This window comes from Olea europaea, chromosome 2, assembly GCF_002742605.1.
Source record: "Olea europaea var. sylvestris chromosome 2, O_europaea_v1, whole genome shotgun sequence".
Classification (NCBI taxonomy): domain Eukaryota; kingdom Viridiplantae; phylum Streptophyta; class Magnoliopsida; order Lamiales; family Oleaceae; genus Olea; species Olea europaea.
Genome location: NC_036238.1, coordinates 13,689,713 through 13,704,629, shown reverse-complemented (window position 1 = coordinate 13,704,629; position 14,917 = coordinate 13,689,713). Strand labels below are relative to the sequence as shown.

Sequence of the window (14,917 nt, the reverse complement as noted above, 5' to 3'; positions counted from 1 at the left end):
GCACAAAACACAATCAAACCACACAAAATAGTTCTAAAGTCACAGGCAATATGCTCCATTCTAAATTTTCATAATTTCATAAGACTCGTAATTTTAAATCAACAGAATGTTCGAACGAGTAAGATCTCGATATTCTAACAAAATTAATAAGCAGCGAAAATAACAGTACAACAAAAAAGGTATGTCAAACAGATAACAACTTTCATGGAGAGAAGAAGACGACATGGTGGGTGTCTTTTCTGATTTTGCAAAAATTTCATTGAGATATACAAGAACAGCAGTCAGAGAAGAAAATAGTAATAATACATTAAACAAAACTCATTAACAGAGGATAAAGTATGACTACTATAATAACTTTAATGGCCATTAAACAATGCATGTCTTCGCCTCGATGAACTACTAGGGATGGAAAGATCTACATGATTTGCATTATTTCTCTCTCTTGTCGACCAATAGGCCAGTAACGCTTGGACTCACAGCATCAGCATCTTGTAAATCAGACAAAGAGAAAGATCGCAATGATCTGAACTTCTCATCAGGAGATGATGATAAAGATTCACAATTTGTGGGTCTTCTTGCATGCGGTGGTAGAGGAGGAAGGCAGCGACTAGGTGATGTTGAATACGAGCTAGAAGCGCTGCTGTTATTACTCATGTTTGCTGCAAGGTGCAATGTGCTTCTAGAGTTGGCAGATCTTTTCGATATGCCACCACTGTTGCTTCTTAAAATGTTACTAAAATTCTTGTCCAGGTAGTACTTGTGTGCAATCAAGTTCTTGCGTCTACGAGTGTAAGCATCTTCTGGTTTAACCATGTCCTTTGCGGAGGACAATGATATAACATCGGATAGACTGGTAAAACTTTTAGATTTACCACAGTAGAATTTCGAAATACTTTTCCTGAAACAAGTGAACACAGAAGCCATCAGGAAATTGTATCATTAAAAAAAAAAAAAAAAGTCAAGTATAACCTCCACCCGGTTTTAAGAGAGCAAGAAGAAAAATTGCAGCAGAAGAATGTTTTGACAGATCCAGGAATTTAAAACCTAGAAAACAGTTTCTCAAGACGAGTAACCCGCCCCCCCAACCCAAAACACAACCTAAAAAATAAATAAATTAAGATAACATTAGCAGAAAGATATAGGTAAAAAAGAAAACAGAACATAATCTGTTGACAGAAACTATTTAAAGAACTTAAATTGTCTGATTTCTAGGTCTCAGAATAACAATATGAAAGTCAACCTCTCTAATATAATGCTTCTCTTATGGTTATGGAAAAAATATGAAACATGGTTTCAATTATGATAAGCCACTACACCACTACAAAGAAATATTCATGAGCACAGTGCAATATATTAAACCAGACAAAGAAACAAAGCACTACAAGCTTGCCTTCATTTCTTAAGAAGGCAATCTTGACCCAATACAGGTACAGCTTCAATAGTTTCTGCACTTCTCATCTACTAGTCTTATCAGGCTGAATTTTATCAACTTACAAACCGTAAAAGATTTCCAAATTTGCATATCTAACAGTCAAAATCATTTTAAATACATATCTACTAAATGATCCCACCCCCACTCTACTTTTATGCATTATCTGTCAGAAACTTCTAATGATTTAGGATATATGAGGGAAAAACCTTAAAAAAACAGAGCAGTGGAAACATGAAAATGGACCACCACTCTAATGCTCTCATGTTAATTCGTAATAACACCAGTCACAAAATCATACTCTATTCACACAGAAGAATAGCACCATCAAGCAGTCAAGGGTACATCAAATGGATTCTTATACTTGGATACTAATGTCGGCATCTTGGTGTGAGCCTGAGCCATGAAATGAGCATAGAGTATATCCAAAGATCTTAAGCCAGATATACAGCTACTTCAACAAGCAAATCCTCAACAAACAATAAAGAAAATTTTAAAGAGTGCAAAATAAAGAGAGAAACCTCACAGGAGACATTGCTAACACCTTACCAAATTCAAAACCAATGAAAGAGAAGCAGAAAGCGAGAGTTTTCAGATCGATTGACAAACAAAACTCCTGATGCTCGTGAATTCCACTCTACCTTGGGAACATGAGCTTGCCAAGTTGGAGATGGAGGTGTATAGAGACAGGAAGAGAGAACATGAAAGTGCTTCCAATGCACTAAATATTACATGTCAACCACCTATTTAATCATCTCATACAACTACACGCATCGTATAGCTGAAGGGACAGTAAAAGTCAGTGGCTTTTGATTAATTGGGGCATTTAATATCAGATAATTCTTGGTAAATTCACTTTTTTGGATAGAGAAAAATTCCCAATTGCCTTCTTAATGCATAGTGCAAAAAAGCTGTGTTCAAACTTCTAGATCGAGAAAGATGTCATACTGGAGGAGGAGGATGGATACCTATGTTAGAATATTATAAATTGTATATAATACCCTCGTGTTTCTATTACAAAATAAATGACCCAATTTATAGGGCTATAAATAACTTTAAAATGAAAGATTGTGTGATAATCACACAATCAACTATCAAGGAAAATAATCTCACACAACTGGAAAAATATCATAGAAATTATTCTTTACAATCTTTTCATATCTTCAACACCCTCCCTCAAACTCAATATGGTGTAGCGACAATGAAATTGAGTTTGAAAATTAAATTAATCAAACCAAATTTTCATCTTCCAAGGATTGAATGATACTTCAAAATTGCCTGTATGCTAACTTAGCCGAACAAAGAACTCAAAGTTGGTAAGAATGAAAAATCATTATCCACCAATCTAACTAAACCATCACCAATACTTGAAAGGAGAAATCCACAAGTATAATGAACAAGGTCAAAACAAGAACCTCAAATGGTTTTAATAACCAGATAGGCAAAAATAGACCATTTTTAATAGTAACACTCCAAAGTTCGTGGGTAGTATCAATACTATACCTATATATGAAGGAAATACTGATGAAACAAGAGCCTTGGCACACGAGGCTGCTAAAACAACAAATGTGATGGGAATAAATTCGATGAAAAAATAAATTTATAACTCTCGATTTACTCGAAAATCAACTCTCCAAGAAGTAAGCAACAAGAATAGCCAATATCTAACAGGATTTGAATTAATCCGAAGTCAAAATTCAGATTAAATCAAGAACAGAAAAAGACTTTATGGGATAGAATAAACAAAAAGAATTTGAGTAAACGTGGATATTCGCTCAAAACAAGAAAAGTTGAGCAGCAAGAGGCCGTCACCAGAGAACAAAAGCTTACAAATTTAACTCAGAATAATGCTAAACCTACTCTGATACCATGTTAGAATATTATAAACTGTATATAATAAACTTGTGTTTCTATTACAAAGACCCTATTTAAAGGACTATAAATAACTTTAAAAGGATAGATTGTGTGATTATCACACAATCAAATCCCACACAATTGGAAAAAGTTTTTTTTTCTTTAATATTCCTGTGTTTCTGAGAAAATTTCCTTTAGTTTGTGGATTCTTCAAGTAATTACTAACCAACAAAACCCTAAACAAAAAGGGAATAAAGTAAACCCTAAACCACCAAAAATTCTACCCAAAAAATACATCAAATTTAACACACATTCGAATACATCATAATCAAAACCCTAAACTAATACAGTTAGAAATCAGCAATTCTCATCAAAATAAAAGAGTAAAAAAAGCCACATACTTTACTGGCAAAACTTCAGCTAAAGCATCCAAACTCTCTAGGGCCCCTGTTTTGTATTCACTTTGCACCTCTTCTCCTTCGCCGTCGCCGTCACCATCGCCATCGCCCGACACCTCATCATCGCTGTTCTTCCCAATCGAAGACGTCGATGACGACGATACAGAATCAGTCCGTTCCTCCTCCAGTTGCTCCACTTCATCTGGACTCCGATCAGCTGCCTGACAATCCTCCGAATTATACATAGGGCATACAAAATTCATCTGGTGGCAAGCTAATCCCGGCCGTTCGACCCGACGATCGTTGCCGGAGTTATTTCTCTCGAACGCGATTGACATACCGTAGACACCGTTTCGAAAATATATAGATACGTATTAGTTAGAGAAAGTGAAACTTCTTGAGAGAGGACGAGGAATTGAAAAACAGGATAATGGTCAGCGAAAGTCTTTATCTTTATCCAGACAGGCAATTTAAATATATTATCAAATTGGAAAATGAAACGATTGTCTTTCTGATTTTTCATTTTTATTTTAAATATCAGGAAAGGTTTCAGTGCTACGCGGTGTAGTGTACCACCCGTCTTTGATGCGATCTAAGCCATAATAATCGTTGAATCATACCCGCGTGGCCATATTATTATTTTGCACCAAAAAATAAAATAAAATAGCAATTTAATTTTGACAAATACATTAGATAATTAATTTGTAATAAGGAAATAAAATTAAATGAATTTAATTTGGATTGACTGTAAATTTATTGGTCCTACTATTAATGACCTTTAAATAAGGGAAAATAAGATAAGATTTGTTCGTTGTATTAACTAGGTAACGTATCAGATAAGGAAATAAAATAGATTTAATTGATTTTCAATATCATAATAATAAATTTATTGATTAATGGAAGGAAAATAATTGATACTAATTTGGAAGTTTAAAAATTTGCTAAAAAATTAAATTTAGAGTCAACAATTGATTTTAATATCACGTTACATTACTTTTAATGAAAGTGATAAATCTTTTTATTTGAGACTTTATCCATCAACCCTTAAGGTGTATGAGCTTAAAAACCATACATGAAACGGAATTAAATTTGAATATATGTAATATTCACAATGTTAAATTTTGGTTAAATAGTTCATGTGATAGTGAATTAACAATTTTTGATAAAAATGGATGAAATATTTGATTGAAAATTTAATAAAATTTGTGTCTAATGAATATGTGATTAAAATTAAAATTTCATATATTTATAATTTGAGCACTTGTGTGTAAGAATTCTAGATTTCAAATTTATGAAAATACATCACTTTTCTTTCCTACATACGACAATGCTCTTTTCTAGAAATGGCAATGACGCGAGGTATGGGATGGGTCGGTCATTTCCGTCCCTTGCTTTGTTAGGTATTTTTATCATTTTGCCTCGCCCCCATACTTGATTAAAGCATGACGAGGCAAATTCCAAACAGGATCAAGAAGGGGCAGTATTTATCATCCTTTTTTCTTAATTTATTATATTTATATTTATTTTATGTCTTTAATTAGTGAATATTAATTTTTTTCAATTAGTTAAACAACTCATATTCTTTTTAAAAATAATGAATTTTCTTTTATTTGATAAAAATTTAAATTTAAAACAAACTTTAAATGGGACGGGTAGAGGGACAAAGATCATATTTCCCATGCCCACTTTGGGACAACGACTCCTATCTTGTTTATTGGATTAGGCAGGTGATCCCCACTTCATCTGAGACGGGATTTGCAAATATCCAGTTGAATGAATTTTTTTTTTGTTATTCCTACTCTTTTTTCAATTATTTATCCTTTGAGGTTGATGTCAAGTGTGAGACGTGGATACGGTAATATGGTCAAGTGACTATTACTTTAAAATATGGAAAAGGCTGAGTTCTTTTTTCCACTAATTTATTTTTGGGGAAATTTCATAAATAAGAGTTTAAGTATCACACATTTCAAAATTAAGAAAATAAGTTTCAAACTTCAAAATCATATTTTTATTTAAATTTATTTATGATTTAATTAATTAATTAATTAATTTACTAGTTAAATATATTTAGGTCACAAATCTATATAATTTGATCACAAATTAACGATTTAATTAGTCACTTATTATTTTTTGATCACAAATCAGAATTTTATGTCAAAAATTATTTTACGGTCACAGATTAATAAATTTTTAGATCACAATTTATCTTTTTTATTGGTTATGGTTAACCAATTTAATGGTCATTATCAATCAAATAATTTGTAACCACCACCAACACGGCTACCGCCATCAATCCACAGCCACAACCACAGTCCGGGTAGCAAAACCATTATCTCAAGCACCACAGCCACCACCAAGATCCAACAAAGCTATCGCCACCCAAACACTACCGCCGCGAGCACCACCACCACCACCCACAAATTGAAACACACCAAAAAACTTGTGATTTTTGAACCACATGCCACTACAAACCATCGCACTACTACCATCACAATCTCATCTAACATCAACCACCACCATCCAAACATCACAACAAAAAAGAGATTCAGATCGACCCAAATCAGAGCTGTACACCATCGACTACGGGCAACAGTGAAGAGCATCACCAGTATTACAACGAACCGCTACCCACGCCATCCCATCCCACCTCGCCATCTCCGCTAGCACCACCACTACTCCAACAATTCACCACCACAACCACACATAATCGACTTCATACACAAAGACCACACAAATCAGTAAATGCCTACCATAGATTGCCACCTCCACCACCTATGCCAACAACCATCGTCACCACCACCATCTCCATTACTCCACAACCACTATACCCACGAAAAATTCCCAAAACCAGTTGATGGCTACCACTGTATCCCCACTATTTTAAAACCTCTAAGAAATGAGGTGGTTCTGACGCTGGACGAAGATGAAGGCAATGGTTTCGGCATTGGACGAGAGAAAGGACGTGGGAATGTTGAGGAGAAAACGAGGGAGAGGTAGTGAGTGAATATGAGTGATTTTTAGAGTTTGTATGAAAATTGGGAATTAATTTTATTATTAATATTGAATCAATATTTGATTTTTGTATAAACAAACTTTAGATCTGGTTTATGAAATTGGATCTTAAAAGATATGGTTAAGTGTAATTTCCACTTTATATTTTAATATTTTTTTCACATTTCAAACCCAATTTCTGCATTAATTCCTTATTCATTTGAAACTGATGAGTCCAATAATATTTGGCCTCTAAACTAACCACAAACATTAAGTCCATAATATTTGGCCAAATTTGGTCAAATCCAACTCTTAAAACTCCTAAAAAATCCAAAATTTCCAACATTCTTTTCTTATTTTTATTATATATATATATATATATGGATTTTTTTCATTCTCCCGTTTTCATGAAAAACGTGTTTTCTCCAACCAAATTTCTACTTTTGTGCTGTTTGATTGTCATTTTTTTATGAAAAATATTTTCCTACTTTTGGTCACGTGTCTATATTTTCCTCAAAATCAAGGAAAATATTTTCTTTAGGGAGAGTAGGAATTTATTTTCCAGGCAATTCACTCTCTCTTTTTCTCATCTATCCACTCTCTCTTACCTACCTACTAATAAAAAACTGACAAGTATAATATTTTCTAGATTGAAAATTAAATCAATCAAATACAATTAATTGACAATTTTCATGTAAATAAATTCTAGGCAATTGAATTACTTAGACTTTTTTCCTTTCCATGCAAAATTCATACTTGTAATCAAACGCACCCTTAAATAAGAACATTGTTTTTTTGGATGATGATAAGAACATTATTTGTAGCTTGAAGAAATTTTTCCTCTCTTACATAATTACATAACTTTTCAATGCTTAAGTGTCTTGAATATTTAATCCCTGCTTGTCACCCACTATTTGGAAAGTTAAAGAGTTTTAAATAGTATTTTTTGGAGAATGTATAGTTAAAAAGTAATAAATTATAGCAAACAATTTTAAATTTTTAAAGGTGACAAACAGGCTGTTAGTTCTTGTTTAATTTAGATAAAAAAATTTATTTTTAAAAATTTTGATAAAAATTATAGTGTTTGAATAACTTTAATTTTCATGTAAAAAGTCAATCTTCACCCAAATTCTTGCTTTAGGGTGTTTGATTGACAATTTTTTCATAAAAAATATTTTCTAAATTTTGGTAATGTGACTACATTTTCATGATAAAACAAGAAAAACATTTTCTTTAGAAAAGAGTGATTTTTATTTTCCAAGCAATTCACTTTTTCTTCTCATATATTCACTTTGTCGCATCTACCCAAAATAAAAAATGAACAAGTGTAATATTTCTAGATTGAAGACCAAATCTCTCAAACACATTTAATTAATAAGTTTTGCCTAAAATTTATTTTATTTTCATGTAAATTTCATACTTGCAACTAAACGCATCTTTCATGTTTTATATAGTTAAAAAGTTATAGATCATATAACATACATGATTAAAATTAATTCTTTATTTTGATTTAAATTTTAATAAATTTTAAGTTGAACCAAACACATGCTTAATACTATAATTAAAATGCTTAATTTCATAGTTATAATATTTTATGTCCTTATTTGGTCAACATTAAAATCAAAGTTTTAATAGATTTTGATAAAAATGGACAAAATGTGTAGTTGAAAAATTATAAATTTCATAAACTATGTGATAAAAAGTAATTATTGATTTTGATTTATATTAAATCATAGGATGTATTTGATTGTCAATATTTTTTTATGAAAAATGTATTTTTCTACCCAAATTTTTAATTTCGTGTTGTTTGATTGTAATTATTTTCCATGGAAAAAATTTTCTTACTTTTGGTTACGTGATAATATTTTCCTCAAAATCAAGAAAAATATTTTCTTCAAGGGTGCATTTGATTGTCAATATTTTTCATAAAAAATATATTTTTCACTCAAATTCTTAGTTTTGTCCTGTTTGATTGTCATTTTTTTTCATGGAAAGTATTTTCCTACTTTTGATACCATATTTTTCTCAAAATCAAGGAAAATATTTTCTTTAGGAGGAGTAAGATTTTATTTTTCAGGGAATTAACTCTCTCTTTCTTTCTCTCATCAATTCATCTTCTCTTATCTACCTACCAATAAAAAAAGGGGACAAGTATAATGTTTTCTAGGTTGAAAAGTAAATCAATTAAACATATTTAATTGACAATTTTCATGCAAATAAATTCTAGACAATTGAATTATTTAGAATTTTTTTTATGCAAATTTCATGTTTGCATTCAAATGCACATAAGAAAAGTATGATTTTATTTTTCAGGAAATCCACTCTCTCTCTCTCTCGCTCATCTATCAACTCTCTCTCATCTACATATCAATAAAAAAGGACAAGTGTAATATTTTTTAAGTTGAAAATTAAATCAATCAAACATATTTAATTCACAATTTTCATGCAAATAAATTCCATGTGTTTGATTGTATTTATTTTCCATGAAAAATATCGTTTTTTCTATCCAAATTCCTATTTTGAAGTGTTTGATTGTTATTTTTTCCATTAAATATTTTTCAACATTTTAAAATATGCCTGATTCTCATTTTTTTGAGAAAAATATATTCTTTACGGGAATAGGTCATTATTTTTCTCAAAATAGGAAAAATATATTTTTTTAGGTGAAATTTTTCATATCAATCAAACATACTGTTATTATTATTATTATTTTTTTTTTATACAAATTCAAACGCACCCTTAATTTTAATTTCCAATGAACAAAGACTAATCTTATGAGATAAAAAAAAAAAAAAAAAAAACAGCGAAAATTCTTGCAAATCAAATAGCGTGCTACGAGTAGATACCACATACTTAAGGTCGTGTGATCCAAACACGTGGCTGCATTTGGGGGCTTCCAAATTTCCGAAGCGAAATGTAGGTCGGTCGAGCCCAGGGTGACTTAGGATAATGGATAGATTAATATTATGGATAAATCTATATGCATATAATTTTTTGTACATGAAGGTGTCTTCCACTCACATGGGATGAGATTCACCATAATAAAATATTCAGATGGATCCTATCCCATGTGAGTGGATGACACCTTGATGTACAAAAAAATTATGTACATCAAGCAAAGTCCTTTAGTATCGAACTAGATGGTGCTAATGTCACCTGAATTGGTTCTTCTATACCTATTAGAAATTTTACTCTTATTTCGAATTCCATTTTTCTACTTAATGTACTTAGTAAAGGATTACCAACTAATTTACTATTACTAACTATCCAATTATAAATTTTACCCAAAAAAAAAGAAGAAAAACCTTCTAATCATATTGTCCTTATATCACAAGTGACCTAACATAGAGTGAATTAAATATTAAATTTATCTTGATTATGATTGGTGTATGTGACATATTTAAATTATAATTATCATTTTAATCGTGCATTAAATACATGAAAAATCAGTTTCTTCAAACGCAATTCATACTTCATTAGAGATAGAGGTACTCATCTAGCTTCACGAGTTAAAAAAAAAAAAAAAAAAAAAAAAAATTTTCGATAATATTGCCCTCATATAACAAGTGACCTAACCTAGAGTGAATTAAATATTAAATATATCATGATTATGATTGATGTAAGTGACATATTTAAATTGTAATTATCATTTTAATCATGCACTAAATACATGAAAAATCAGTTTCTTCAAACACAATTTGTACTTAATTAGAGATAGGGTACTCATCTAGTTTCACGTGTTTTTAAATTTCTTTCCAAAAGCTCCATTAAAAAAAATGAGTAATTTAATGTAATTATTAAATTGTAAAGACTAGTTTCCAAAATTAGTTATGAATTGGACCATTTGCAAATTAGAGGTCTCTAGTCCCTACTAGATACAAGAACAACAGTATTGGATGTTAAGAAGATGATGGGAAAACCCTATTCTCCAAGTCACCTACATTACAAAATAAAAATGGTCTTTTGTCAACAGTGAATTTTTATCTTGCCCACTTTGAAAAAATCGTAAATAAGGTTTTTCTGTGCAAGTGGACAGTCTTATCTGCCCCCTGTGAGCAGTAGAACAATTTCACATTACAAAAACCTAAAGTAACAACAACTAAGAGCTGTCCCATGCACTTGGCATTACATATTAAATCCAAAGTATTTTTGTAGCAAACATTTACAACAAGAAACTAAAAAGCATAAAAGTGAAATCGCACCACCCAAATAGAACTATTCCTATTGGATTATTAGCTCTTATGAATTACCAACTACTTGAATAGGCCTAGAAATGGTTCAGTTCGATTCAATTTTAAGAGGAGTCGAATCAAAATAAGAATTTTTTTAGTATTTACTAAGTGGAGCCTTTGGATACAAATATAATTATGGAATTGAATCGGTACGATTTCGTTCGGTTCAGTTCGATTTCAAACTATAATTAAATCTTTTAACATTTACAACAACACTAAATTAATTCAACCAATGATATGTTTAATCTTAACTCTTACAAAATAATATAGTCGAATTTAAAAATATACTAATAATAAATTGTCTAATAAGATTTATTCACCACCATATACAAATTATTAAAAAAATAAATACTAATATTAAAACATCGGTGATTCCATCCCATTGATTTCTTTCCTTCAAGCCTTCAAATCTACATCAGAAAAAATGAAATATAACTTATAAGTTATAGAAATAAATTATTTTAAAAAATTGCTAGTACTTGACAACTATTTAAATTAATCATCCATTAATTAAAAAAATTAAAATCATTTGACTTATTCAATAGATAAAAATTAAAAAAATTAGGAAGATTAAAATTTTATTCGGTTATTCGATTCTTGATCAAGAATTGAAAATCAAAGCAAATCCGCCAGTTATCAATTTGAGCATTTATTCGAATATTTAACTCAAGAAGAATCGAACTGAATTGTCTGATTCAAGAGTTTTTTCTAGCCTTGCATTTGGAAGCTGAGTTACTCAATGTCAACCTGTTATGAAGTCTATACATCATAACAAAAGTATAATACATACCATTTTCTTTATAATTTTATACCGATTTGAATGTTTTCACTCTAATGATAAGGGACAAGGTCCGTTGTCATAATGACATTAATAATTAGGACAGGTGGAAACATTTCTACAAAAATATGGACTTAAATCATGGGTTCCACATAATTTGTTTGTATAAAAGATCAAATCAATGTGTGCTTCAATCTGTTATGAGAGTTGAGTTGCTCAATGTCAATCTGTTATGAAATCAATACATCATAACAAAAGTGCCCTCAGGGCACATCTCCAAGTGGTAAAAAGGGAGGGTGGAGAAATCCAATTTTGCTTGAGGCTGTTGCGTCAAGGGTTCAAATCCTAAAATATGGATTTGGCTCTTGGGTAAGTGCAAGTGTACAAGCAGCCTTCCACCCTGTACCCTTGGAAGCATAACCTGCGATTTACCTCCCTCACGATGCTTCAGGGCAGGGGTGGCGGGGGACCCTTAAGGTTAGGGTTTAACCTTTTTAATACATCATAACAAAAGTGCAATACGTACCTTTTCTTTACAATTTTATACCGACTTGAAAATTTTCACTCTAATGATAAGGGACAAGGTCCATTGTCATAACGACATTAATAATTAGGACAGGTGGAAAACATTTCTAGGAAAATATGGACTTAGGGTTCCAGATAATTTGTTTGTGTAAAAGATCAAATCAATGTGTGATTCAAAATGGAACCTTACGGATTCATTTGGCAAAACTTCTCTTTTTGTTTCTATTTCTTTTAAAACAGCTTATTGAGAAAGTTACATTAGGCCATTTTCATTTAAAAGATATTTTAGTTAAAAAAATAGTTTTTTAGCATCAAGAATGGTTGACGTTTCAAATGCAATGCCAAATGGGTATATTGTTTGTCTATCTTCATAATTTTGACATTTTGTACTATTAAGATAAAAAAGTTAGTCTCCAATTAATGTCAGAAACTAAATGTTGCTGCAACCAACCATGTTCACAAGCTTGATATCTAATGCTTGATTAAGTCAGATGTGGTATTTTCTAATTTTTAGTAACGAAACTAGAAGGAAAAATAGGCTCATTTTCTAAAATTTGTTTTTCTAAAATTCATTTTCAAGCACAAATTTCATGGGACGCACAATTTTTATCAACTTTTCAACTTCACACTTCATTAATCTTTATCAAAATATACTAAAAGTAGGATTGCATAAAAACCAACTCAAACTACTCAAATCGATCAATATTCAATTTGATCAGTTTCGGATTGGTTTTTAAGTTCAATCGAGTTGGGTTTAGTTGAAAAATCAAATTTGAAGTCCGGTTGGGTTGAGTCTCGGGTTATGAATTAAAACCCAATTCAACCTAATCCAATCCGATGAATTAAAAAATTTAATACTTAAAATAAAAATAAAAAATCTAAATAGACAAAATAGTAGAGATAAGATATGGATTTAGAATGTACAAACGTCCACTTTTTTACATAGGCTGATTAGTATGAATAATATGTACATATGCAAAATAATATAACAATAAACTGAAAAAATAAGGACGTGATAATGAAATGAATAAATGCCAAAAAAATTACAAAAAGACAATGCTGCATAATTTCAAACTCATTTATAAATTAATTTTTAGGAAGAATTCCTCATATAGGTTAAAAATAATAGAAATTTTCAAGTTATTTCAAACTTTAAATATTGTTTAAATTCAACAAAAAATAATCGGATCCAACTCGAATTGGACCAAAGCCCAAATGATCCAACCCAACCAAACAAATCCAAGCTTGATCGGCATGGGTTGGATTTGGTTTAAACTAATAAGTGGGTTGTGTTAGTTTGGATAAAAAACCAACTCAATTCAACTCATGCCCAGCCCTAACTAAAAGGCTCAGTGTTTCACACTGTTTGTGAAAGATACCAGAAAGAAATAATTGGGGAACACGATGTTTTGAGATGTAGCTAGCAGCAAAGGCACTTCAAAGGAAAACTCTATCACTCGAATCAAACTACATAACATAGTTTGCAAAACGAATGTACTTAACCCAAATTCATTCTCTTTCATGAAGGTGACTAAAATACACTTTACAATTCAGTCTGACGCTATTAAGTGAATTGGACTTCCCATGGTGAAAGAATCTCCAGTTGTTATTGGTTGCTGAATATTCAATGTCAATGTGGCAGTTTCAGTAATTAGTTAATGGGAAAATTAGACCAATCGCCTTCCCAAATTAAAGAAATTGAATAATACTCTATTAACTTATTCGAACCTTTAACCACGTATTTATTACGTTCTAAACCCCCAAACCTCCGAAGCCCAAATCAAACGCCGATTGCCGATCCCAGATAACTGCCAATTACAGGAAAGAGAAATCCTCAACCATGTGACAACTCCTCGCCTGATCCTCGACCACGGCTCCGCTCCTTCTCACCCATTACAGATTTTAAATTTATTTATTTTGCTGAATTAAATGAATTTATAATTCATTTTGGGTTTGTATTTGGAATTTTGGAACAAGAAATGGGTTTAAAATCTTTGATTAAAATATTAGAAATCTTCTTCATGGATGAGGTACGTATATGTATGCATTTGATTGTCAATTAAAATTCAATTTCCTATGGCTTAATTTATTATTATTATTATTTTTTAAATAGCATTGGATTTCTTTGAAGAACATCTAATACAATTACCGGGTTCTTGTTAATTTACTGATGTCTATACTAGTTTTTGTTTGCTCTTGTTATTTTTTAAATAGTATGATTTGCTAGTTCTTATGTTTTACCCACATTCATCAGCCATCTTTATCACCGTGGTGGTTATATTTGTTTAATATCATGAGTGAAACAGCTTTTATGAGAACTGAACTTTTTGACTTCCATTCTTGGTGTTCGCAAAAATTTCCTATAGCGCCCCATTTTCTCTGTGTCCGTAAAAAGAGCCTATTGTCACGGACCTAATTTCGTTACACCCGAAAAACTAGAACCGTGCGGCTTTAACGTTCGACACTTCTCGTCCCTCACGAGAAAACGTTAAGTCAGCCTTTCTACGTTCACAAATAATTTAACCAATGAGGCTAAATTATAACCACTTTAAGAAGAAACTTTTGGAGTAAGGAATATATGGAAAATAAGTAAGGATGGGGGAAACTTTCTTTGTATAAATGAAAGGAAAAACTTTACAATCTTTCTAAAGAATAAACTCACTTCACTCTACATTCTTTCCATTCCTAACATTTAATTTACAAATGAGAC

At 31.1% G+C, this 14,917-nt stretch overlaps 1 protein-coding gene across 1 annotated transcript; it reads right to left on the bottom strand.

The window, feature by feature from the left end:
• Positions 1-205: 205 nt before the first annotated feature.
• Positions 206-4,135, bottom strand: LOC111411564. Its single transcript, XM_023042081.1, has 2 exons — positions 3,685-4,135; positions 206-898 (listed from the first exon to the last, which is right to left on the bottom strand). Exons 1-2 carry the CDS (start codon positions 4,017-4,019, stop codon positions 430-432), a joined length of 804 nt encoding a protein of 267 aa, XP_022897849.1. The 5' UTR covers positions 4,020-4,135; the 3' UTR covers positions 206-429.
• Positions 4,136-14,917: the final 10,782 nt, after the last annotated feature.